Below are 26,217 nucleotides of genomic sequence, written 5' to 3'. Positions count from 1 at the left end.
CTTATAGATGATATTGGTCCCAAAAGCCGACGTGTTAAACTATGTTATCATTATTGATTTGATGCTTTCGTGACTGCAGGAATCCATACTCTTTGGTTCTTTCGGTAAAGTCACATAGGTAGAAAAAATAACATGACGATCATTATTGTCCGACGGCCATTTGGCCACGACTTTAATGGGGACGTGGTCCCGCGTCGTGTTTGCGGGACGTGCCAGGAGCAAGAGCTGGCGGAGAAGCTGAACGTGAGCCTCGCCTTCTTCATGAACGACCTCTTCTCCCTCGTCGACCGCGGCTTCGTCATGCAGCTCGTCAAGACCTACTGCAAGCAGGTGACCCCGCGCGACGGGACGGGCGCAAACATCCCGCCGGGTAGCCCCCGAGCGCACCGGCCACTTCGCGCGTGCGCGCTTCCGGCCGGGATGGTGCCGAGCGTCAGCGCTTCCGTCCGTCGTTTCGCTCGCCCGTGCTGCGCGGGAGCTTTTTGGGGGTGGCGGGGGGGGGGGGACTCGAGCCGAACCGGAAGAGCCTCCCCGGCAACGTGGAGCGAAACGTCGGACGTCACGCGGAACGACGACGACGCCACGCGGCGAGGGTCGTTGTCGTCACGTTGCCGTTTGGTTACAGCCCTACCAGGCCACCTGGCACTGTGATGCCCCCCCTCCCCTAATTCTCTCTCTTCTCCCCCCCCCCAACTGCCCCCAACCGCCCCCAACCGCCACCAAACCGGAAAAGACGTGGAACCGAGCGAACAGCTCACCCGGCCCCGGGGCGCTGACGCCGCTGGCGTCGCTCCGCTTGGACTTCCTCCGCATCGTGTGCACGCACGAGCACTACGTGGCGCTCAACCTGCCGCTCGCCTCCTCCGCCTCGTCGCCCCCCACGTCGCCCTCGCCGTCGCCCTCCGTCGCGTCGCAGGTGTTCCCTCCGCGCCGCGCAGGGGGGGTGGGGGTCACGCCAAGCGCACGCGTCTGTACGTGCGTGTGTGTGTGCGCGTGCGTGTGTGTGTTATCGTAGCACTCGGCGTGCTGCGCTACAAACCCGGCGACCCGAGCGCGATTCCCGCTTCCGGCCACCAGCGCAACGGTTATCTGAACCGGGCCTGGGCTCTCCCCCCTAGGTCCACTCAGACTGAAATGAGTACCTGGTGTGAGTTGTAAACGTCAGCGCTGCGGCCGGGCATAGCGCTGGCAACTCCACCCGCTCGTGTGCCGTGGCTCGCCTTAATTGGTGCTCGCCGACAGCTCCTTACCCCAACGGTCCACTAAAGGCCCCGCGGGGGGAACTTTGTCTTTGCGCGTGCAGGGCTCCGGGATGTCCTCCACCGTTCAAGACCAGAAGGTGGCCAAGATGTTCGAGCTCTCCACGGAATTCCGGCAGCAGCACTACCTCACCGGCCTGCTGCTCTCCGACCTCGCCCTGACCCTCGACCCCGACTTTGCCGACAGGTGAGCGAGGCGGACGATGGGCAGATGAGTTGCCGTGGTTTTGTCCACGCTCGCTTGCTCGTCAATCGGGGGCGCACCGTCATCGGCGATGGGCATTAGCCTGCGTGCCGTCGGGTGTGAGCCAAAACCGCATCGGGACGTCGCACGGGTTGACTAGGCTCGCTCGCTCCCGTGAGCGTGCGAGCGTTCGTGACCACCGGCGGAGGAGCAAGCGTGTTCCGGCTGGTCATCGGCACCATGTGGCATGCGTGTCTGCGTTCGCAGTACCTCCGCGTGCGCCTGTAAGCATCCGTGTCCGTGTGTTCTCGGGGAGTGCGATGGTTAACGCGCTACGCTACGAAGCCGAGTTCGATTGCCGCTCACGGCCAACAGCAGTGACGATGATCTGAATTTGCCCTGGGCCTCCCCAAGGTCGACTCGGCCTCAAATTAGTACCTGGTGCGGTGTGTAAACATCGTCACTGGGGAGACAAAGGCGGCCGAGCATAGTGCTACCCACCCACCCCCTCGTGTGCCGTGCCGGCCTTCACAGCTGCTGCTCACAACGCTCGCCCCAACGGCCTGTGAAATGGCTACACGGGGGACCTTCGCTCTTGTCTTTGCTCGCGCGTATGCACGCGCGCCCGCAGCCTGTCGTGCCTGCAGAAGCGCGCCATCAGCGCCGTGCACGTGCTCGTGTCGAGCCACGACACGGAGCCGCGGTACTCGGCACCCGAGGTGAAGGCGCACATCGCGTCGCTCTACCTGCCGCTGCTGGGCATCGTGGTGGACGCGGCCGCTCAGCTCTACGACTTCACCGGTGCCCGCCCGCCTGCAGCACCAATAACCCCACACCCAATTTGTGTGGCTTCCTCCCTCCCCCTCCATTCACTCACTCCCTCTCCTCCCCTCCATTCACTCCTCCTCTCCATTCACTCACTCCCTCTCCTCCCTCCCTTCCCCTCCATTCACTCCCTCCCTCTCCTCCCTTCCTCCCTCCCTTCCCCTCCATTCACTCCCTCCCTCTCCTCCCTTCCTCCCCTCCATTCACTCCCTCCCTCCCTCTCCTCCCTCCCTTCCCCTCCATTCACTCCCTACCTCTCCTCCCTCCACCCCTCCATTCACTCCCTCCCTCTCCTCCCTCCCTCCCTCCTCCCCTCCATTCACTCCCTCCCTCTCCTCCCTCCCTTCCCCTCCATTCACTCCCTCCCTCTCCTCCCTTCCTCCCTCCCTTCCCCTCCATTCACTCCCTCCCTCTCCTCCCTTCCTCCCCTCCATTCACTCCCTCCCTCCCTCTCCTCCCTCCCTTCCCCTCCATTCACTCCCTACCTCTCCTCCCTCCACCCCTCCATTCACTCCCTCCCTCTCCTCCCTCCCTCCCTCCCTCCTCCCCTCCATTCACTCCCTCCCTCTCCTCCCTCCCTTCCCCTCCATTCACTCCCTCCCTCTCCTCCATTGACTCCCTCCCTCTCCTCCCCTCCATTCACTCCTCCCCTCCAATCACTCCCTCCCTCTCCTCCCCCTCCATTCACTCACTCACTCCCTCTCCTCCCTCCCTCCCTCTCCATTCACTCACTCCCTCTCCTCCCTCCCTCCCCCTCCATTCACTCCCTCCCTCTCCTCCCTCCCCTCCATTGACTCCCTCCCTCTCCTCCCTCCCTCCCCCCTCCATTCACTCCCTCCCTCTCCTCCCTCCCTTCCCCTCCATTCACTCCCTCCCCCTCCATTCACTCCCTCCCTCTCTTCCACCCTACCCTCCATTGACTCCCTCCCTCTCCTCCCTCCCCTCCCTTCCATTCACTCCATCCCTCTCCTCCCTCCCTTCCACCCTCCCCTCAATTCACTCCCTCCCTCTCCTCCCTCTCCTCCCTCCCTTCCCCTCCATTCACTCCATCCCTCTCCTCCCTCCCTCCACTCCATTGACTCCCTCCCCCAGCCCCACCTACTTTTACGTAGCCACACCTACACAAGCACTTTAGCCCCCACACCCACTACTCAGGTAGCCCCTCCCACACCAGCCTTCATAGACGCTCGATAAACAGCACTTGCCCCATCAGTCTACGAAGGCTATACAGGGGGATCTTTGTCTTTGTGTGGCGCAGAGGGTCACGGGCAGCGATCGCGAGCCGCCCTCTCTTCCCCTGAAGACGACGAGCCGACCATCAACCAATCGGTGGCTTGCGCCATCGCGGGATCCTCACTGCTGCGGCCCGGATCCGGGGCGTCCGCACAGGTGCCCGTTCGAAGCGTGGCTTGTCGATATCGTGCGGCGCGATTTATTGCGATGCGATGCGGTGTGATGTCACGCGTGTGTGGTGCGACAGGATTGTGACGTGGCGTGGCACTGTGTGGCGCGATTAAGCATGATGCGATGCGATATACGGCCGCGGTGTGATGTGGCGTGTTGTGGCGTGACGCCACGTGACATGATGCAGTGCGCTGTGCCCATGCTGTACCCTCGTTGTGCTGCGGTTGCGCCAAAGGTTTGACGTCCTGCGTTGTGCTACGCGAAGCGTTGCGATTTTGCGTGACGCGGCGCGGTTGTGGCATGGAATCCCGCGGCGTGGCGGAGTGTGGCAATGACGCGGCGCACGGCATGATGCGGTTCGGCACGCTGTGCCGTCGGACGTGCAGGCCGGCCGGGCGGGCGGCCCCATCCTCTCACAGGAGAGCAGCCGCCACCTCCTGGCCTGCACGCTGTGGGTGCTGAAGCACGCCGAGCCCTCTCTACTGCTGGCCTGGCTGGCCGACTCGCCGGCTCCCCAGATTCAGTCGCTGCTGCACGCGCTCTTGCTCTGCGTCTCCTGCTTCGAGTACAAGGTACGGCGCCTGGCCCCTCGTGACTTTTTTTCGCGCCGGGCGGTGGTGCCGGCGGCCACCCACGTGGCCGGCGATCCGGCGCTGTGCAGGCGGCGGCGAGGGTCGGTGGCTTGCCGCGCGCACAAATGCTGCGAAACGCTCTTCCCGCTGGCACCGAGGAGGTGTGCCGTGCCCCGGCTCGCCAGCAGAAGGGCAGTGCGGCAAAAATAATGTGGGATAGAGCGTTTTGCCCTCGCACGCGTGGGGTCTTTTTTTTTCCCCCGGCGGTCCGGTTTCCTCGCAACAACACCTTAATATATAGAGGACTGCAGAGCCTGGGCAATTGCTGGCACCACATCACCCTCTTGTTAAGGAGCATAAACCATCACGCAAACTCCGATCACCCTCGCAGCGACTTTTGGCTGGCCATCGAACAAAGATGGTCACTGCATCGCGCGCTTTCAGATGCGCTTCTGCGGCCGTCTGGAACGCTCTTCCTTCCCATATTAGGAATCCACTGGAGCTATGCATGTGTTTAGTTTGTTGTCCCTTCCCTCGCACCTCCGATTAGCACTGTTGGCTACCTACGGTGCAAAAGAGGTTCAACGTACATACATACACACACACACGTACCGTCGTTTTCATCGGGCGTTGTTGTTACGCGCCTCCCCTCTACCGCAGCGACGGAGCAGTTCCTCCAATCAGATCCCGCCGGCGGCCTTCATGAAGTCGCAGGACATGAAGGCGCGGCTAGAGGAGGCGATCCTCGGTGGAGCCGGCGCCCGGCAGGAGATGATACGGCGAGCGCGGACGCACGGTGATGCAGCGCGCTCAACTCGTCCAAGCCGGCACCGCGCCGCACAGCACCGCACCCAACACGGCATTAGATCTTTGCGTTGGCATGCTCTGCGTCACGTGACAGACGTGAGACAAGTATCGTACACAACAACAGCCGCAGTTGGCCACGAAGCGGCGGTGACGTCACCACGGCCCTCGTGCCAGGCTATGTGCACTTTGAGGCCACGTGAAATGTCGAAGGCTCGCTGCTGGCAGGAGGTCACGGGACAGACCCAGGTGCCATGGGTTGACTGACTGAGATGACTGGCAGATGCACCACCTGTGCCTCCTCCATGCCAACTTGCTGCGTTTTAGCCGCCTGGCGCTCCACTCATTGTTGTGAGTGTCGTTCCTCTGCCCTCTGCTGTTATAGGAGAGCGACTGCCTCCAACTGCACAGTAGCGTCCATAATGAGCCTCCTGAAGCATATACACATGCATAAGAGCTAAATCAAGGGAGCTTCCCTTGGTTAACAAGTATCATAATTATAACAGCAAATAGACTTGGGGCAGTGCTGTTAGTGAGCACCTCTAAAGGCTCCGATTAGCACAGTTGGCTACATACGGTGTGTAATAAGTTCAACATACGTACGAGACTGAAAACACACGCATACAGACACACACACAATGTCTCAGTAATTATTTGCATCTGCGATCCTGTGACTCGGTGTGTTACGGGAGAAACGCACACACGCGCACATGATCTCGGTGTGAGTGAGCGTGTCCCTTCCGCGTGCGTGTCCCCTCCCAGGCGAGCGTGGGCAGGTCGGCCCCGCGGGGAGCACGGAGCGCGTGCGCTGGAAGAAGGATCAGACGCAGTGGAAGCAGAACGAGCGCAGTGACAAGTGAGCAGCGAGCCGCGGCGCGGGCCCACCGAGTCACGCGCCGGCTCGCAGGCGCAATGTCACCACGAGTCGCAGACGCCAAGCAACCACGCCGGCTTGTACACACGCTAGAGCAATGACACGCTAGCGCAATGACACGCTAGCGCAATGACACGCACGCGCAATGACACGCACGCGCAATGACACGCACGCGCAATGACACGCTAGCGCAATGACACGCTAGCGCAATGACACGCTAGCGCAATGATACGCCAGCGCAATGACACGCACGCACAATGACACGCTAGCGCAATGACACGCTAGCGCAATGACACGCCAGCGCAATGACAGACTAGCGCAATGACACGCCAGCGCAATGACACGCTAGCGCAATGACATGCCAGCGCAATGACACGCCAGCGCAATGACACGCACGCGCAATGACACGCCAGCGCAATGACACGCCAGCGCAATGACACGCACGCGCAATGACACGCTAGCGCAATGACACGCTAGCGCAATGACACGTCAGCGCAATGACACGCCAGCGCAATGACACGCCAGCGCAATGACACGCTAGCGCAATGACACGCTAGCGCAATGACACGCTAGCGCAATGACACGCTAGCGCAATGACACGCTAGCGCAATGACACGCGCGCACGCACAACCGCACCGAACTCCGCCGTTCTGCGCAGGTCCCGAGCCGAGCTGGAGCAGGAGGCCGTCATCGACGGTAACCTAGCAACCGAGGCGAACCTCATTGTCCTCGACAGCTTGGAACTCATCGTGCAGGTGAGCCGTCTCCTCTCCTGTTCGCTCGCCTCGTCGCTGGGGACAAGCGACGGAGGTCCTGCCGCTGTGTGACCGCCTGTTCCCTGGGGCTGTGTGCATCACGACATTTATCAGCAGCGTCGTCAAGAGCCGCACGCGCACGGATATCAATATTTACATCTGCACTGATGACAAGACTGTTTTTCCACAACACAAGCTCATTGATTTCTCCATCCATGTCGAGGTTCACACAGCGGGTCAAGACAACACTCAGCCTCCTGCTGACTTACTCACTCACCCAACCACCCAACCACTCACCCACTCATCACACCTCACTTCTCTTTCTGCTTCTTCCCCCAGCCCTGTTCCCTCCCAACATCATCGCCTCTTTCCCCCCAAGCTCTTACGACAATAATAGCCTCGCTCGATGAGAGAAAGCCATCGTCCGTTTCGCAAAATGCGCGCGCGCTACAAATCGTATAAATATCATCGTCATTACCATCGTCACCATTACGATGGCGATCATCACCATCGTCGTCGTTGCTGTGCCGTTCGTCGTTGTGCGGTGCAGACGGTGGCCGTGACGGAGGCGAAGGACGGCGTGCTGGGCGGCGTCCTCAAGGTGCTGCTGCACAGCCTCTCCTGCAACCAGAGCTCAGTGTTCCTGCAGCACAGCCTCGCCACGCAGCGCGCCCTCGTCTCACGGGTGGGGCCCCCACCTCCCTACCACCCCTACCACCCCTACCACCCCCTACCCCCCCCCCCTACCGCCCCCTACACACCTTACTGCCTCTACCCCGCCCCTACTGCCCCCTACCCCCCCCCCTACCGCCCCCTTTACCGCCCCCTACCCCCCCCTACCGCCCCCTACTGCCCCCGACCCCGCCTACCGCTCCCTACCCCCCCTACCGCCCCCTCCCACCCACTACACCCGGTCCCACCCCCTACCCCCCCCTACTGCCCCCTACTCCCCCCCTACCGCCCCCTTTACCGCCCCCTACTGCCCTATACTGCCCCCTACTCTCGCCACGCTGTGGGCCGTTGTGGCACAGACCGCGAGCCCGCTCCGCCCTCCACTCTGTCCTGATGCGCGTGTCCATCTGTGCGTACGTGCGCATCCGTGCGTGTGTACGTGCGTGTGCGTGCGTGCATGTGCTCGCGTGCGTGTACGTGTGCGCGTGTGTGCGTGTGGCAGTTCCCAGAGCTGCTGTTCGAGGAGGAGACGGAGCAGTGCGCCGACCTGTGCCTCCACCTCCTGCGCCACTGCAGCAGCTCGCTCGTGGCGACGAGGGCCCACGCCAGCGCCTCCCTCTACCTCCTCATGCGCCAGAACTTTGAGATTGGAAACGTGAGCCTCGATCGCCTCGCCCCCCTGACCTCCCTCGCCTCACTCACCTCGCTCACCTCCCTCACCTCTCCCACACTTCCCTTGGCGGCACAGGAGGCTAAAGTGAAAGCTGTTGCGCATTGTCCCACGTTAAACAGGAAGTCCAAAATGGCCGTTGCTTTAAACTAAAACTAAACAATTTTTTTATTTTTTCAGGTAAGGCCCGCTGAGCTTTGTGGCTCTGTTTCGGAAGCGACCTGGCCACAAATGATAGTTTAATGAAGTGTCTTATCATCATTACGTGGAAATGTATAGCAGCCAAATCCTCTAAATGCGTGATGTTGATTCTAAATGTGGAGTAAAAAACCGGAGGACCCGGAAAAAAATCCACTCGACCACGGGAGAGAGACACGCAACCTCCAAACATACAACGGCAGGCGTCAGGGTCGGGATCGAACCCACGACCTCCTGTATACCAGGCGAGGAAGTTAACATCTCTTCACCGTGAATTTATTTCCGTGTGCATCTTTACTTACTTCCTGTTCCTGGTCCACACTGTCCCGCCCTCTAACCCCCACGCGGTCTCGCCTTGTCTTCGCGACGTCTCACCCCCGCCGTCGACCCCGCCCCCCGCCGTGCTCTCTCTCTCCGCACTCCAGAACTTTGCGCGGGTCAAGATGCAGGTGACGATGTCGCTGGCGTCGCTCGTGGGGACGTCGGCGAGCTTCAGCGAGGACGCGCTCCGCCGCTCGCTGCATACCATGCTGGCCTACGCCGCCGCGGACGGCGACATGCAGCCCACCACCTTCCCCCTGCAGGCACGCACGGATGGATGGGATCCACGCGGCTTACACCAGGCTATACGATGCGCGGCCTACCGATGTGCGGCTTGCCAACGAGCGACTTGCCAGTGTGCGGCTTGCCAATGTGTGGCTTGGCAGTGTGCTGCTTGTCCATACGTGGCTTACTAATGTGGGGCTTGCCCGCGTGTGACTTACCAATGTGCGACATACTATCGCGCGGCTTACCAACGAGATGCTTAGTCTTGTGCACCTTGCTATCACGCTGCTTACTGTTGCGTGGCATACTGCCACGCGGAATTGACCGACTTACTTCCGTGCGGCATAATATCGTCCAGTTTATTAATGCGTGGTCTCGCTATTGGCACGGATTACTAACATGTCGTGTGCTAACTCGCTGTATACCAACGAGCGGTTTGCCAACACGGGGCCCACCATCGCCCCTGCTTACTATCGCACGACTCGCCGTGCAGCTCACTAACAGGCGGTTTGCTAGGGCACGGCTTACTAACATGCTGGCCTTTGCAGCGACGAAAAGCGACGTATAGGCTACCGCCTTCCCCGAGCACGGTATTCAAGGATCCTCCTGCACGGTATCCATGCTGCAGCCTTATACTGCCACCCCCCCCCACCCCTTTCTGCTTTAATGCGCTCCACAATCTGGAGGTGGTAATCTGCCCGAGCCGATATGCGCTGCGGCGGGGAACTACATTTTGCAATATTTTCATCACCCCGTTTGATACACGTCCGACTTTGTTCCCATTTTATTTTGTTCATATTTTCTTTCGTCATTTTTGGTGACCCCGGGTGGTCACTGTTGAACTCTCGTTAAACGTGGACGCGACAGGTGCGGGAGCTGGTGCTCAACCTGCAGACGATCCTCTCGGACACGGTGAAGATGAAGGAGTACAAACAGGACCCCGAGATGCTCATGGACCTCATGTACAGGTGCCGTCAAACTCCTCTCATCCGCCACCCCCATTATCTGCCGTCCCTGTTATCCGCGCTCCACAAAAATATAAAATTCGCGATTTATGCTCAAATGACCATCTCCCGTTCACATCCCCGCGGAAGTCGGTAAGGTGGAATTCTACATTCCTATACCGGGGGGGCGAGCCTACTGGACATCTGTGAAAAAGAGCTTTATTGCCCATCGGATTCTATCTATAGGATAACCGCCGTTGACAGAACACTTCAGAATTTGAATAGTTTATTTAGAATTGCCCTGTGAGCTAAAAACTAAAAAACTGTAACATATTTAACGTTTGCCACGGGTCGCATAAAATTATAAATACAATAAATACGGCAATGAAAAAAGTCAACAAATAAAAATAAATGTACAATATATTACTTAATTATAAATTTAATATTTAACTAAAGTGAACATTAAGATTAGAGAAACATATTGCAAATTTAGTGCATCTAGAGTGAGGAAAGAGATTCGATTAAATATTGCAAAACAACCAATAGAAACTTCTTTGGTAAAATAGTTTTCCTGTGCAAACGACAAATTACAGGAAACCATAACAATCACCATGACGTTGTACACATTACAACAGAACAGGACTCATATACAGAATAATAATTATAAACTATTTGTTTATCATCTACTTGCTTCAGCAGTGAAGTGATACTGGTAGTAACAGCCTGGTTACACCAGCCCACAGGGGATTATTGTGTCCGTCCGTCCATCGTGCATCCAAAAATGGGTGTGGCTGGGTGGGGAGGGGCTGGGTGGGGAGGGTGGGGAGGGGCTGGGTGGGGAGGGTGGGGAGGGGCTGGGTGTGGAGGGTGGGGAGGGGCTGGGTGGGGAGGGTGGGGCTGGGTGGGGGATGGGAGGGGTGGGGCTGAGTGGGGAGGGGCTGGTCACCCCGTGGTGACCTTATAAAACTCAACGTTTAACCTACTCACGCCGGCTTGTGCCCGCCCTCACAGTCGGGCATATTTGCGGAATACACCACGCCACCGTTGACCCTGCAGGCCATTGACCGAGCAACCCAACGTTACTACCAGCTCCCTCCGCAGGAATGTGTTTCAAGATGATTGAGTGAAAGTGGTCATTCTATCGACCGTCCCACAGAGGGAGGGACAATCGACCGAGTCAACCCCACAACGAGGAATCCTTGCGATTGCGAACCACTCACTCGAACGCTGAGCCACCTGGACTCCCGCCCCATTTGATCTGCGGAGCCTCGTGTTTTTCCTGCCGATGGGCTCTGGCCGTTGCAGAGTCGGTGTAGAGAGACGGTCTCGGGCACAGAAGTAAAGCCCGCACCTGAGCGACCCAGTTGCGTGCAACTGAATCTTTTGTGCGTGGACTTCTCTGCAGCCAGTTGCGAGCAGCTGTGCAATCGAGTTGCTCACGGTGTAGAGATACGTCGACCTGCTCGGCGATCCGTAGCGAAGCGTTTCATCGCTAGTGATGAGTTTACGCCAACTGCGATTGGTCGTTGCGAAGGGTTGGGGTGTGGCCAGCAGCACGTCCGGCCGTTTGAGGCTGAGTTGATTCGGGGTAGGCCATGAGCGGGAATCGAACTCGGGTTGCCTGGGTCGTAGCGCAGCGTGCTAACCGATACACTACCTTTCCCCTCACTGACACACACTCACAAAGTCAAAGATGCCCGTATATGGCCTTAGCAGACTGCTGGAGCAAGCGCTGTTAGCGAGCACCTATGAAGGCCGGCATGGCACACAAGGGGGTGGGTGGCCTACATCACACCAGTGGCGATGTTTACACACCACACGGGGTACTCATTTGAGGCTGAGTCGACCTAGGGGAGGCCCAGGACCGGTGGGTGGCCTATATCACACCAGTGGCGATGTTTGCACACCACACTGGGTACTTATTTGAGGCTGAGTCGACCTAGGGGAGGCCCAGGACCGGTTCAGAAAATCGTCACCGGTGTTGACGGTGACCGGGAATCGAACTCGGCTCACCGGGTTCGTAGCGCAGCGTAGCGCTAACCGCCACCACCACCGCTCCCCAGCACCGCAAACTCACAAACGCACGCTGACACCCGCGCACGCGCGCTCTCGCGTTTGCCCCGCGAGCCCGCAGGATCGCCAAGGGCTACCAGGCGTCCCCCGACCTGCGGCTGACGTGGCTGCAGAACATGGCGCGGCGGCACACGGAGCGACGCAGCCACGCAGAGGCGGCGCACTGCCTGCTGCACTCGGCTGCCCTCGTAGCAGAGTACCTCTCCATGCTGGAGGACCGGCCGCACCTGCCCATCGGCAGCGTCTCCTTCCAGGTGCGTGCGTGTGTGTTCGTGTGTGTGTGTAAGGTTGGCTACGTACGGTGCGAAAGAAGTCCGACATACGTACGAGGGACGACAGGTGTGTGCGTGGGACAGGAGTGTGCGTGGGACAGGTGCGTGCGTGGGACAGGAGTGTGCGTGGGACAGGTGCGTGCGTGGGACAGGAGTGTGCGTGGGACAGGAGTGTGCGTGGGACAGGTGCGTGCGTGGGACAGGTGCGTTCGTGGGACACGTACGTGCGTGGGACAGGAGTGTGCGTGGGACAGGTGTGTGCATGGGACAGGAGTGTGCGTTGGACAGGTGTGTGCGTGGGACAGGTGCGTGCGTGGACAGGAGTGTGCGTGGGACAGGTGCGTGCGTGGGACAGGTGCGTGCGTGGACAGGAGTGTGTGTGGGACAGGTGCGTGCGTGGACAAGAGTGTGTGTGGGAGAGGTGCGTGCGTGGACAGGAGTGTGCGTCGGACAGGAGTGTGCGTGGGACAGGAGCGTGCGTGGGGACAGGTGCGTGCGTGGGACACGTACGTGCGTGGGACAGGAGTGTGCGTAGGACAGGAGTGTGCGTGGGACAGGAGTGTGCGTGGGACAGGAGTGTGCGTGGGACAGGTGCGTGCGTGGGACAGGAGTGTGCGTGGGACAGGTGCGTGCGTGGGACAGGTGTGTGCGTGGGAAAGGTGCGTGCGTGGGACAGGAGTGTGCGTGGGACAGGAGTGTGCGTGGGACAGGTGCGTGCGTGGGACAGGTGCGTGCGTGGGACAGGTGCGTGCGTGGGACAGGTGCGTGCGTGGGACAGGTGCGTGCGTGGGACAGGTGCGTGCGTGGGACAGGTGTGTGTGTGGGACAGGTGCATGCGTGGACAGGAGTGTGCGTGGGACAGGAGTGTGCGTGGGACAGGTGCGTGCGTGGGACAGGTGCGTGCGTGGAACAGGAGTGTGCGTGGGACAGGAGTGTGCGTGGGACAGGAGTGTGCGTGGGACAGGAGTGTGCATGGGACAGATGTGTGCGTGGGATAAGTGTGCATGGGTCACTCAGTGATGAGCGCTACGAAACCGGTGACCAGAGTTCGATTCCCGCTCACGGCCACCGACACCGGTGACGATTATCTGAACCGGTCCTGGGGCTACCCTAGGTCGACTGGGCCTCAATTGAGTGCCCGGTGCGGTGTGTAAACATCGCCACGGCCGGGCGTGGTGTTGGTCTCGTGTGCTGTGCCAGCCTTCATAGGTGCTCGCTGACAGCACTTCCCCCAGTAGTTAAGGCTATACGGGGGATCTTTTGTCTTTGCTGTTGTTCACGTTGTTGCTGCTGCTGCTGCGGTGGTTGTGTGCTTGTTGCACGGGGTTGTGTCGTGCCACCCGCGGGGGGGGATAGAGGATCTCGGGGAACGTGCTGGAGGAGTCGGCCGTGTCGGACGACATCCTCTCCCCCGACGAGGAGGGCATCTGCTCCGGTGGATACTTCTCGGAGAATGGCCTCGTGGGATTGCTGGAGCAGGCGGCCAACGCCTTGAGCATGGTATGCACGCCAGCCCCCCAACCCACCCACCAGCCCCCCAACCCACCCACCAGCCCCCCAACCCACCCACCAGCCCCCCAACCCACCCACCAGCCCCCCAACCCACCCACCAGCCCCCCAACCCACCCACCAGCCCTCCTACCCACCCACCAGCCTTCCAACCCACCTACCAGCCCCCCAACCCACCCACCAGCCCCCCAACCCACCCACCAGCCCCCCAACCCACCCACCAGCCCTCCAACCCACCCACCAGCCCCCCAACCCACCCACCAGCCCCCCAACCCACCCACCAGCCCTCCAACCCACCCACCAGCCCCCCAACCCACCCACCAGCCCCCCAACCCACCCACCAGCCCCCCAACCCACCCACCAGCCGCGCAACCCACCCACCAGCCCTCCTACCCACCCACCAGCCTTCCAACCCACCCACCAGCCCCCCAACCCACCCACCAGCCCCCCAACCCACCCACCAGCCCCCCAACCCACCCACCAGCCCCCCAACCCACCCACCAGCCCCCCAACCCACCCACCAGCCCTCCAACCCACCCACCAGCCCCCCAACCCACCCACCAGCCCCCCAACCCACCCACCAGCCCTCCAACCCACCCACCAGCCCTCCAACCCACCCACCAGCCCCCCAACCCACCCACCAGCCCTCCTACCCACCCACCAGCCCTCCAACCCACCCACCAGCCCCCCAACCCACCCACCAGCCCCCCAACCCACCCACCAGCCCCCCAACCCACCCACCAGCCCTCCAACCCACCCACCAGCCCCCCAACCCACCCACCAGCCCTCCAACCCACCCACCAGCCCCCCAACCCACCCACCAGCCCTCCAACCCACCCACCAGCCCCCCAACCCACCCACCAGCCCCCCAACCCACCCACCAGCCCTCCAACCCACCCACCAGCCCTCCAACCCACCCACCAGCCCCCCAACCCACCCACCAGCCCTCCTACCCACCCACCAGCCCTCCAACCCACCCACCAGCCCTCCAACCCACCCACCAGCCCCCCAACCCACCCACCAGCCCCCCAACCCACCCACCAGCCCCCCAACCCACCCACCAGCCCCCCAACCCACCCACCAGCCCTCCAACCCACCCACCAGCCCCCCAACCCACCCACCAGCCCCCCAACCCACCCACCAGCCCTCCAACCCACCCACCAGCCTTCCAACCCACCCACCAGCCTCCCAACCCACCCACCAGCCTTCCAACCCACCCACCAGCCTTCCAACCCACCCACCAGCCCCCCAACCCACCCACCAGCCCTCCAACCCACCCACCAGCCCCCCAACCCACCCACCAGCCCCCCAACCCACCTACCAGCCCTCCAACCCACCCACCAGCCTTCCAACCCACCCACCAGCCCCCCAACCCACCCACCAGCCTTCCAACCCACCCATCAGCCCTCCAACCCACCCACCAGCCCCCCAACCCACCCACCAGCCCTCCAACCCACCCACCAGCCCTCCTACCCACCCACCAGCCTTCCAACCCACCCACCAGCCCCCCAACCCACCCACCAGCCTTCCAACCCACCCACCAGCCCTCCAACCCACCCACCAGCCCTCCAACCCACCCACCAGCCCCCCAACCCACCCACCAGCCCTCCAACCCACCCACCAGCCCCCCAACCCACCCACCAGCCCCCCAACCCACCCACCAGCCCTCCAACCCACCCACCAGCCCCCCAACCCACCCACCAGCCCCTCAACCCACCCACCAGCCCTCCAACCCAGGCACGAGACCTCCAACCCATCCGCCAGCCTTCTTGAATTAGTTTAAATTTTCGTTATTGCTCAATTGGTTATGTGAGTTGTACATTGCAATTGTCGTCCCTTTACTTGCAGACTAATAGCTGTTTGCAAGCCACGTGCTAAGTTTCCTTGTGCCCAAAGGGACAGCTGCCACTGAATTAATTAATTCGATCATGCGTTCATTCATTCTTTTGTTAATTCTTTCACTCATCCGTGCGTTCGTTAATTCGTTGGTCCATTCACTCGTGCGTTCCTCCATTCGATCATTCGTCCGTAATGTGTGCGTGATCCCCCCTGCGACCCCCTGCGCCCCTCCCCCCCGCGCCCCCCCCCCCCCCCCTCTAGGCACAGATGCACGAGTCTGTGAACGAGGTGTACAAGCTGCTGATCCCCGTGTACGAGGCGAACCGCGACGCCCAGCGCCTGGCCAGCATCCACGGCAAGCTGCAGGACGCCTTCAACAAGATCGTCACCCAGGTGGGGGCCACACATCAGTCAGCCAGCCGGGTAATCCACTTATTTCAGGAGAGGCCCATTCAGCCAAGAAGCTCTTGTCTTACCGATGGAGACCCCGCCAAAGCGGTCGATAAGATGGTGGCGAGTACGTTACATGGGAGGGTTTACAGGTGCTGTGTAGAGTGGCTGGTCTGATGGTAGCCAGCACGCTACCTGGGGAAGGAGGGTTGACAAAGGCTGTATAGAACAGGCTGCTGGGGCAAGTGCTGTTCGCGAGTAGCACCGATGAAGGCCGGCACGGCACACAAGGGGGCGGCGGGTGGCCGCCACCACGCCTGGCCGCCTTTGTCTCATCAGTGACTCATTTGAGGCTGAGTTGACCTCCCCACACAGGCACAGTGTGAGCCAGGAGAGAGAGGTGAATGAATAAACAACCAAATATATAAATATATAAATAAGTTGATAAACGAACTACGGGATCCTTTCGCGCGACTTTCGTCATTTAGGTGACCTGGGTATAACTCTCCCATGGCCTCGGTCTCTCTGAGCTTCACCCCGTTCCGCAAAAATCAACTTGGCACATCTCCTGTGCGTCTCCGCCGCCGCCCGTAGGACGTGAAGCGGATGTTCGGCACCTACTTCCGCGTCGTTTTCTACGGCGCCAAATTCGGTGACCTCGACGCCACGGAGTACGTCTACAAGGAGCCGTCCATCACCAAGCTGCCCGAGATTTCGCACCGCCTCGAGGTGCCGACCTGACTGGCCGCAGCCCGGCGTCCGAGACGTTAAGCGAGATACGGTCGTGATCCTTCATGGGTAGATTTTTGGGGTTAGGCCACGTCGTCCTTAAGACCCCCCCCCCCCCCCACACCGGCCGACACAGCCGAACAAATGAGGTTCTCAAGTGTGTGTGTGTGAATTGCATTTATTTAAATGTTTTCTAAAAATTCCAACAATTTGTACTTTTGGTATTGGCATCGTTCCTGTAAGCACGCGTGCTCTCATCACGAAGGCGCTGTGTTTCACAGATGGTTATAGTCGGGCAGTAGGGGGACGACGTTGCTCATGCATGTACGTTGAACTTCTTTCACACCGTACGTAGCCAACCGTGCTAATCAGAGGTTCGGGGGAAGGACAACAAACTAAACACAAAAAGCAGTTCTAAAATTAAATGAGTTTTCAATCTAGAATTTGAAAGTGTAAAGCTCCAGTCGCTTCCTAAAATCGGAAGGGGGGGGAGCGTTCCAGACGGCCGCAGAAGTGCATCTGAGAAAAGTGCACAAGCATTGATCGCTGTTGATTCCACTGGTCAACAAAAAAAAAATTCTGGCCTGGACTTTTGCAGCTGTTTTAGACTAATTTCAGGGTGCTGATTCCAAATCTGATCTCAGATTTGCTCTATCACATCTCATTTTATGTTATCGGCATACCCCATTTTCATTGATTTTACCCGAAATTAACTCTGTCACTTATGATTGCAAGTTGTTACGAGTCAGTGACTGCTTTAGTGTTAAAATATGGTGCTGTATTTTTAGGATAGTGTGTTTATAATATCATTTTATGTAGATATCCACATTTATTTAATACTTTTCTTCTGCAGTTTTTATTGAAAATGCAATATTTGATATCTCAAAAACCTGATGTGATAGACAAAAACTGATGCCAGATTTGGAATCCGCACCCCAAAATTACCTTAAAACCGTTGGAATACCTTATGCCAGAAAAAGTGTGTTGACCAGTGTTCTGCTTGTGCTCCGATTGCTGTTTTACTGCACTCTGCTGCCCTGTCTATGCTGCCCGCCTTTACCCAACCCGCACCGAGCAGCATGCGGAGATTGCTCGGTCAAAATAAGCGTCCCATGTACGTGCACGGTGTCGCGAGGCCCTTGTCCATCAGCGGATTGACAATAGGGTCAGGGGGGGGCGACCTTTGTCTTTGACCAAAATAGTTTGAGAGTCGCATCACACGCAGAGCTACCGGTACACGTACACGAACATAGCAGGCATACTGCAGATAACAAAACACATTTTGACTTCAATAAGCAAAATGTGTGATGGAATGAACTGCATCTGTTTAATTCCACACCCCCCCCCCCCCTCGGTCATTCTTTAACAATCCAATTTCACTGTTGTACATTTTGTCGTCACCAAGGCCATTCCGCAGTGACCCCATTCCCTGCCGTATTTCATCGATTATCTTCACGTAAAATTACGTTTAAGATTTACGGTTTTTATTTAAAAAAGAAAAAACGGCTGCCCGCAGGCATTCTACGGACAGAGACTCGGGGCCCAGTACGTGCAGGTAATCAAGGACTCCTGTCCCGTGGACTCTGGAAGCCTGGACCCCAACAAGGTTAGTATAACCTCCTCGGTTTTTTTTTACGCATAGCCTCGTATAATGGGACCTTTTTTTGCCCGTATCAAAGTATGAAGAAGTAAAAATAGGTTTTACCCTTTCTGGCAATAAAACAGGAGTTGTGTTAAGATGTTGAAACACCAAATAGAAACCTGCTGCAAGGAATCAAGTCTGCATCAACCACACGTACTTGTGGTGAACATGCAAACAAACACGCTGTGATAATAGATGGCATTGTCTTTGAAACTGATTGGCCTACACCAGAGACAGCCTTCTTTAGAGCTTCGTCTCACCAGTGGTAACACACAAACACTCACAGTGGTAACACACACACACCCACACAGTGGTAACACACACACCCACACAGTGGTAACACACACACACTCACACAGTGGTAACACACACACACCCACAGTGGTAACACACACACACTCACACAGTGGTAACACACACACCCACACAATGGTAACGCACACACAAATACTCGCACAGTGGTAACACACTAAAACACCCGCGCCGTTGCTAACTGTAGCTGCACGTGTGTCAGGCGTACATCCAGATCACGTACGTGGAGCCGTACTTCGAGGCCTACGAGGCGAAGCACCGCGTGACCCACTTCGACCGCAACTGGAACCTGCGGCGCTTCATGTTCGCGACGCCGTTCACGCGCGAGGGCCGTGCCCGCGGCGAGCTGCGGCAGCAGTACAAGCGCAAGACGCTGCTCACCACCTCGCACGCCTTCCCCTACATCAAGACGCGCATCCAAGTGGTGCATCGCGAGGAGGTGCGACGTCCCGTCCCACCCCCCGTCCCTCGTGATGGCAGGCGTCGTTGCGTCGCCTTGGCTTACATGTTTTTGCCGCGGTCGAAACACCAAAATGCAAAGCTTAGTTTTCGAATGTTTTCCTTCTGATTAGTATAAGCAATAAACTCAACTGTATTTGTGCCAAATCGTATCTTTCACATGCTGCACTTACGAACACGCCAATCCGAGTTCCATTCCTGATCGTGGTTCTGGGCCCTGCCTCCACCCCACTCTTCACCAACCACGGTAGCGAGATGTTAACTACCTCGCCTCGTATGCAGGAGGTCGTGGGTTCAATCCCGATCATGACGCTTGCTGTATATTTGGAGTTTGCGTGTCTCTCTCTCTCTCTCTCCCAGTGGTGGCGTGGATTTTTCTCGGGGTCCTCCGGTTTTTTTCCACTCCACATTTAGAATCAACACGCGTTTAGTGTATTTAGCTGCTATACATTTCCACATCATGAGCCACTTTGTTCAGCTATCATTTGTGGCCAGGTCGCTTCTCAAAAATAGCTATATAGCTCAATGGGCCTTATCTAGTAAAATAATACGTAGTTAAGTTTTAGTTTAGTTTGTAATAACAATAACAATGACAAGAATAATTTCAACTTGTAACGCGCCGCCACCACACCGTCAGTTGTTTGCTCTCGGAGAGAGAGAACAGCTCGGAGGCACTCCCGTGAGTCCAGTCCACCACAAATGCACCGCGCCAGTTTCGTGCGAGGGGGCAACGCTTTATCCCGTAACAGGTGGAACAGATGGGAGTCCACATTTGCTGTAGCGCCTTCTCCTGGCAACTCGGGGTATGGCAGCACCTCGACAGCAAACGCTTGTTAGGCTGTATTAGGTTAGGTTGCCAACGCGGTTCGGATTCATGGAGCAGTGTAAATGGGAACGCATCTCAGGGCGCCGTGCGATGGTTTGTCATGCGATTGTTTAGTTTGCTGTCCTTCCCCCGGCACCTCCGATTAGCACGGTTGGCTACGTATGGTGCGAAAGAAGTTCAACATACGTACAGACGTATACATACATCCGTAAGTCGCCTATCGCTGGTAAAGCAAACCTGGGCCGCCGCGGTGTGAAGGGCCCTTTATCAAAAACATTATTATTGCATCCAGTGGTCACAAAAACAATGACAATAATAACATAAAAAATAATAAAGGAGCTGCCAGCTCAGCATGTGTCCCAGTTGAGCCTCCCAGAAATGCGGTAGCCTCATTATAATTTCGCTGTGTTCATCTTATTGTAGTAGTATTATTATTATCGTAATCACGAAGCTAGTTTCCTGAGAAAATCCCCTTCCGAGTCTCACGACTTATTGCAGGAGGGTCCTCCAAAGTTTGTTTCCGCAATGGTGGGCGACGGTTGCTCTGCATAATGCCAGTCGGGTATTTTGCGGCGTAATTTGTTTTAAATAAAAATTTGACAAAGTTGAACTGCGGCGCCGGCGCGCAACGGCCTGCTCTTGCGATTGGCGTTGCGGGATTGTGGCGTTTTCCGTGTGTAGCATTTTTACCGTTGATACACCGGCCAGCGTTAATCGGGGCCGGCCGCTGGATTCAAACCCCAAACGAGCGAGCGAACGCGCCACTGCTCCGCCGTGTCAGCGGTCTACGACGGGCTCTTGCGGTCCTGTTGCGTCTCGTTGGCAGATCGTCCTCACTCCCATCGAGGTGGCCATCGAGGACATGCAGAAGAAAATCAGCGAGCTCGCCGTGGCCACGCATCAAGAGCCGCCGGACCCCAAGATGCTCCAGATGGTGCTGCAGGGATCCGTGGGGACAACCGTGAACCAGGTAATCTGGTTGGGCGAGGGGACGGCCTAACAGGTGGGCCCCGTTCACAATGGCTGCGTTGGAGGCTCTGAGCCGGCACCGCTGGGTAGCCGAGTTCAATTCCAGGTGTCAGCTGCCCAACTACGGTTAAACCGCTTCCTCCTATCTAGTGAGATTATGGTCTCAGTCTTGTCACAGGCGCATGACCATGGCCCTAAATCTGACCCTGCATATCAACCCAAAACCCTGACTAGCCCTGACCCAAACCATAATTGTGACCATGACCCTAACCTTTTCCCCTGACTCGTAAGCTTGTCCCTAACTCTGAATCGTGTCCTCAACCCTATCTCCGATTATCTTGGTTGGCTACGTACGGTGCGAAAGAATCTCAGCATAAGTACATCTATAACCTTTTCCCTAATCCATACCCCCATCTCTAACCCTAATCCTGTCTCTAACCCGGACCCTGTCCTTTGTCTGCTGCCCGCTCCCCAGGGTCCGCTTGAGGTAGCGCAGGTCTTCCTGTCGGACATCCCCACCGACCCCCGGGATTTCCGCTTCCACAACAAACTCCGGCTGTGCTTCAAAGACTTCATGAAGAGGTGAGGACGCGGTGAGCTCGCCCCACGCGACCCGCACGGCGATGGTCACGGTGATGGTCACGGTGGTGGAGCGGTGATGGCCGCGGCTGCGGTGTAACGGTACTGTCGATGGTAATTGCCGAGATAGCAGTGGTGGTGAGTTGTCAATAAACGATGGGCTTGGGCAATGCCAAAAGGAACGGAATGCTTCCGGGAGGATGTCCGTCGCAGAGGTGGAGCGATGAAACCAGCGAGTGAAGGTGCAAGGTGGATCGTAAGTTCGCACGAAGACGGGAGATGGTGGCGGTAGCTTTGTAAGGCCTTGGTCCAGCAGTGGATAGCTCATGGCTGATGTTGATTAATAAACACTAACCCCGGTTACGACTTAACTATAACCCTAAATCAAATTAATTCAAATGAACTCTAACCCCGGTTTTACATATGATCAGACAAAAAAAACGTTTACGCTGGGCGGGACGCTTATGCAGGATGGTGGTGAAGGCCGATTGCCGAGAGAGGCATTAGAGTGGTCTCCACGAGTCTGGTGTCCAAGGGGGAGACTTAAGAGCAGATCGTGGGATATCGTTCGGGCAGAACTATGGGTCTCTTGAGTGAGTCTATGGCTGTCTGTGAGTCTATGGGTATCTGTGTGTGCATCAGCCAGTCATCTCAGTCAGTCGACCCGTGGCACCTGGGTCTGCCCCATGACCACCTGCCAGCGGGCGTTCGACACTTCACGTGGCCTCAACGTGCACATAGCCTGGCACAAGCGTCGTGGTGACGTCACCGCCACTTAGTGGCGAATGGCGGTTGTTGTTGTTGAATCTGTGAGTCTATAGGACTCTGTGTGAGTCTGGGTCTCTGTGTGAGTCTATGGCTGTTTGTATGAGTATATGGGTATCGATGTGAGTCTGTGGGTCTCTATGGGAGTCTATGGCTGTCTGTGGGAGTTTATCGGTCTCCGTGTGAGTCTAAGAGCAGGTGATGGAATGAGGCTGTCAGGGCAGATCTTGCAGCTCGCTGCAAGTCGACTGTGTGTGGGGAGAAAATCCCTGGTGATGAGGTGCGGTGGTGGTGGCATCGCCGGATTTGGCCACGGATGACCTCTTGACCTGGTTACCGCACGGCCAGGTGCCGTGACGCGCTCAAGAAAAACAAGCACCTGATTGCCATGGACCAGCACGAGTACCAGAAGGAGCTGGAGAAAAACTACTTGCGTCTTGTGGACGCCCTGCACCCCATCATCGATCGCAAAATCCCAGAGCTCTACAGACCCGTCGAGGCCTTCACCTGTGCCAGGTGAGGAGAGAGACGGAGGAATCCTCAAGGTGCCCTAGTCTGGGGCTTTGTTAAGCCTCGGGGGTTAAAACCGAATTACGAAGATTCCTAAATGCACCTTCATGAGGCTCTATGAGCCTCGAGCCTTAACATTGAACCCAAATAAATTGAAATATGTCCTGAGACGTGGTTCATGTTTGAGTAGTCAGTACATTGACCCATATCTGTTTTGTTTTGGGTTAGGCCAAGTGGTCGTGTGTTTGTGTAGCCATAATTATTGTCGTTAACCCTCTACCACGTCACAAGATTATCACATTTGAAAAAATGCTATTTATTTACGTGCCGATGTGTTGATCAAATTCTGACCACGATGATGTTTCAAATCTCCCAGCAGGGAATCGTTCAAGAGGCAGAACCCCAGGCTCACGCAGTGATACGGCGGCGACAACACAACGGGGGCTTGTCGTGAGCGCCGCTGCCGGGTATTAATCGCAGCGATAGCGCCACGGCAGGGGGAATGTGGGGGGCGTGCGTGGGGCGGCGGGGGGGGGGTGCGATTTCGAGGCATGGCTCCTCAGGATTTTACTGGAGCGTTTACCGCTGCCTTCATTTACACTGGAGCGATCTGAATGTGGACATCGCCAGTTGCCTCGCGTAACGGGCCGAAGCGTCGGGCAGGCTGTCGCCCCTGAGGCCTTGTCTGTTTTTTCGGCACGGGGCGGAAACTTACCTTTGCACAAAGATTGCGTCGACGTGGTTTTGTTTTCGCACGAAAGCCTCGTTACAATATTTATGGCGGCCGTTTTGTGCGCGTGATTGCCCGAATGCTTTAGGGAAATGAGATTAGGATTTTATCGGTATCCCTCTCGCATTGAAACACTGAGGTTTTTTTTTAACGCCCTTAAATGTTAACACTTTTAAGTGCAACAACAAAGCAAATGTATTATTTAGAGGCCTTTGTTTAATCCGCTCCTGCGTGGGGGGCTTCACCGAACACTGCATCGGCTGTCGGAGGTCGCTTGACTGTTACTTCCACACCACGCCGGTCGGTATAGGCTGGTGGTGCGTGGAGCAAAGATGTTGGAGCATAATACAGTGCAACAATGGATTTTGTTGCACCGCGAGCCACTGGCAACTTGGCCAAACAGCAACAGCCTATACATGGTGGTCGCCCATCCAAGCACTTTCCAAGCTCAAGCCTGCTTAGCTTCTTAATTCTGATGATATCGGGTGCATTCTGGGAAAATTGATCTTGGCTTGGGTCTAATAAACAATTACACTTTGTAATTAACACTTAAAAGAGTTTTTAAGCAACCGTTTGCAGGTTCTTGCCAAAACATTCCGTTGGCCATCGCCAAGTATCAATGTTGTTGATCAAAGCGCAGCGAGGTTTCTTTTTTATTATTATTATTTGTATCTTTTAAACACGTTTGTGGATTTGCCACGTGCCCGTGTTTGCATCGAAGCCATACTTTGTGTATTAAGCCACACACCAAAAAGCATGCGCGCAGACAATTAATTATTGAGTGAGCCTCTTTGATTGGAAGGTGCTCGCGTACGGCGGAGATTTATTGTGAACCAAATCACCATCGCAGCCCTTGATCCACCCACTACTGCATGATGAACTCCAAAAAGAAACCTGTCAGTCATGGGGGTTGTTTGACCATACTTTGCCACGCTTAGTCAGTGTTAATGGTGAAGGTGGAGGGCATAAGACGTGGAAGCATCGATGTTGCGGTGCTGTCTTCTGCTGGCCACCTGCTAGCCTCACAGCACTATGACAACCTGTTATACGTGGTGGTGGTGGTGATTACCCATCCAAGCCCTATCCAGGCTCAACTCTACTTAGCTTCTGAGTTCTTGCGAGATCTGTGTGCATTCCCGGTCATTTGTTCACTGGGCAATTGCAAATCATTTCTAAAGTAACCAACGTATGTATTCAAGACGAGTGAAAAAAATCAACACATTTGCACTGTTCATGTGATATTGATGATTGTCCATCCACGGCAATCGTCCTGCGGACAAACCTGCCCTTGCCGTGGTAATGTGGAATTTCCACCGTTGGCCCAGGGCCTAGGAACGGAGATGTCGCCCAATATTGCTCGTTTGAGCAGTGGGACACTGACGTGTATTGTGACTATTATTACTGTTGCAGTGCAACGTCACATCCGACTCACTTGGTAATGAGGCGTAGGCGGATATGTGAAAAGGTCAGATATTTTATCATCTGGCAACTGCGCCACGTGCAAATACTTCACTGGGCAGGGGCGGTTAATTGGTCATGGGAGGGTATGTTACGGTCGGATATTCGGCGTTGTACTTATTTCGGTACTTTCTTGTCCGTGGACAGGTATGGGTTGAACACCTGCAAGTTCACACCTGTGCGCCTGTACTCAGCAATGGCCGCCCTTGTACTACTGTGTTAAATTACGTGGGCGCTGAGCCACTTCGATGGCGTCAAGTCCGCGGGTATCCTGTAGCGTCGGGTCGTGTAGCTTTTCTGAGCAGAACTGTGTTACATTCGAATGTAAATGATTCTAAATTCCGAAAAAGAAGATCCCAAGTCCTTAAAATTCCAAATGATGAGAATTTGTATTATTATTATCTGAAAGTCATTCCTTTGGTAGCTGCACAGCTGAGCGGGCTGTGTGTGCCGGGCTCTATGACAAGAGGTTTAAGCATCGTTCTCGGTGAAAAATACTTCAAAAAGCTCGGTTAGTTCAATCGTTATTGCCACTCTTGTTATGTCAATATAGTGTGCCGCATACATTTCTTTGATTTCGATTGAAAGCTTTCGTGACTGCAGGGATTCATCTTCTTGGTTCTTTCGGTAAAGTCACGTAGAAGGGAAATAATAAAATAACAAAAATAAAACATAGTAAAATATGATGTTTTATAATAACAAAAATAAAACATAATAAAATATGTTTTATTTTTATTATTTTATTATTTCCCTTCTACATGACTTTACCGAAAGAACCAAGAAGATGAATGTCTTTGTTTGTTACGAATATAGGCACCCGCTTTGTTCCCCTGATTGTGCTGTCGGCTTTGTGTATCGAGACGAAGAATCAATCGGGATCTCGCGCAGAGCAACAGTCCGGCCCCGTCGTGCTCTCGGGCAACGGTCCACAAAAGCGGATGTCATAGAACTACCTCTGAGATCCCTTCTCACGTCCTCTGGTCCACACGGTAGGACGGCAGACCGTTCCCACCAACCCGCCCTGCCACAGGGAGTAACGTTCGTCACATGGCAATGTTTAATTGTCAGACCTGGAACTTAGTCAAATTGAAGTTCAGAGCCGAATTTAATTTGATGATTTTTATTGTGCAGTCATTGGGCTTACGCTGTCAACTTGCCAAACGTAAACACTCCACGATATTTTTTACGTCACTGCGGAGCCACGAGGCCATGGCTGAAAGTATTTTTTTGTTCCCCCTCGACAGTGAAGATTCGATTTTGCGTGGGACAGCCCGGGGACACACAGCCTAGGTGTGGAGCGAGCTACAAGATGAGAGCTATTTGTGTTTTTTGTTTGTGTTATCTTCCTGTCAGTGATGGGACTCGTGTAAGGTGATGTCAGCAACATAATTGTGTGTGCACTGTTATTTCGCAAATATATGTTTCCAATAAAAATGCTTTTGTTACAA

General features: G+C 56.2%; 1 protein-coding gene across 1 annotated transcript in view; it reads left to right on the top strand.

Moving 5' to 3' along the window:
- LOC144733295 (dedicator of cytokinesis protein 7-like) overlaps nucleotides 1-26,217 on the top strand; it is a 78,915-nt gene extending 52,698 nt beyond the window's left edge. Inside the window, exons 26-48 of the mRNA XM_078615122.1 lie at nucleotides 217-330; nucleotides 734-916; nucleotides 1,304-1,446; nucleotides 2,075-2,244; nucleotides 3,527-3,657; nucleotides 4,059-4,244; nucleotides 4,905-5,040; nucleotides 5,811-5,904; nucleotides 6,581-6,677; nucleotides 7,228-7,362; nucleotides 7,852-8,004; nucleotides 8,643-8,801; nucleotides 9,631-9,731; nucleotides 11,842-12,034; nucleotides 13,409-13,552; nucleotides 15,662-15,793; nucleotides 16,385-16,519; nucleotides 18,036-18,125; nucleotides 18,676-18,912; nucleotides 20,585-20,728; nucleotides 21,203-21,309; nucleotides 22,420-22,587; nucleotides 22,958-26,217. Coding sequence (XP_078471248.1) covers nucleotides 217-330; nucleotides 734-916; nucleotides 1,304-1,446; nucleotides 2,075-2,244; nucleotides 3,527-3,657; nucleotides 4,059-4,244; nucleotides 4,905-5,040; nucleotides 5,811-5,904; nucleotides 6,581-6,677; nucleotides 7,228-7,362; nucleotides 7,852-8,004; nucleotides 8,643-8,801; nucleotides 9,631-9,731; nucleotides 11,842-12,034; nucleotides 13,409-13,552; nucleotides 15,662-15,793; nucleotides 16,385-16,519; nucleotides 18,036-18,125; nucleotides 18,676-18,912; nucleotides 20,585-20,728; nucleotides 21,203-21,309; nucleotides 22,420-22,587; nucleotides 22,958-23,000 — 3,195 coding nt within the window. The 3' untranslated portion in view covers nucleotides 23,001-26,217. The remainder of the gene's footprint in view (nucleotides 1-216; nucleotides 331-733; nucleotides 917-1,303; nucleotides 1,447-2,074; nucleotides 2,245-3,526; nucleotides 3,658-4,058; nucleotides 4,245-4,904; nucleotides 5,041-5,810; nucleotides 5,905-6,580; nucleotides 6,678-7,227; nucleotides 7,363-7,851; nucleotides 8,005-8,642; nucleotides 8,802-9,630; nucleotides 9,732-11,841; nucleotides 12,035-13,408; nucleotides 13,553-15,661; nucleotides 15,794-16,384; nucleotides 16,520-18,035; nucleotides 18,126-18,675; nucleotides 18,913-20,584; nucleotides 20,729-21,202; nucleotides 21,310-22,419; nucleotides 22,588-22,957) is intronic.

Source organism: Lampetra planeri, chromosome 46, assembly GCF_965212315.1.
Source record: "Lampetra planeri chromosome 46, kcLamPlan1.2.h2, whole genome shotgun sequence".
NCBI classification, from domain to species: Eukaryota; Metazoa; Chordata; class Hyperoartia; order Petromyzontiformes; family Petromyzontidae; genus Lampetra; species Lampetra planeri.
Note: the sequence above shows the minus strand (reverse complement) of the source record. Positions and strands in the feature narration are given on the sequence as shown.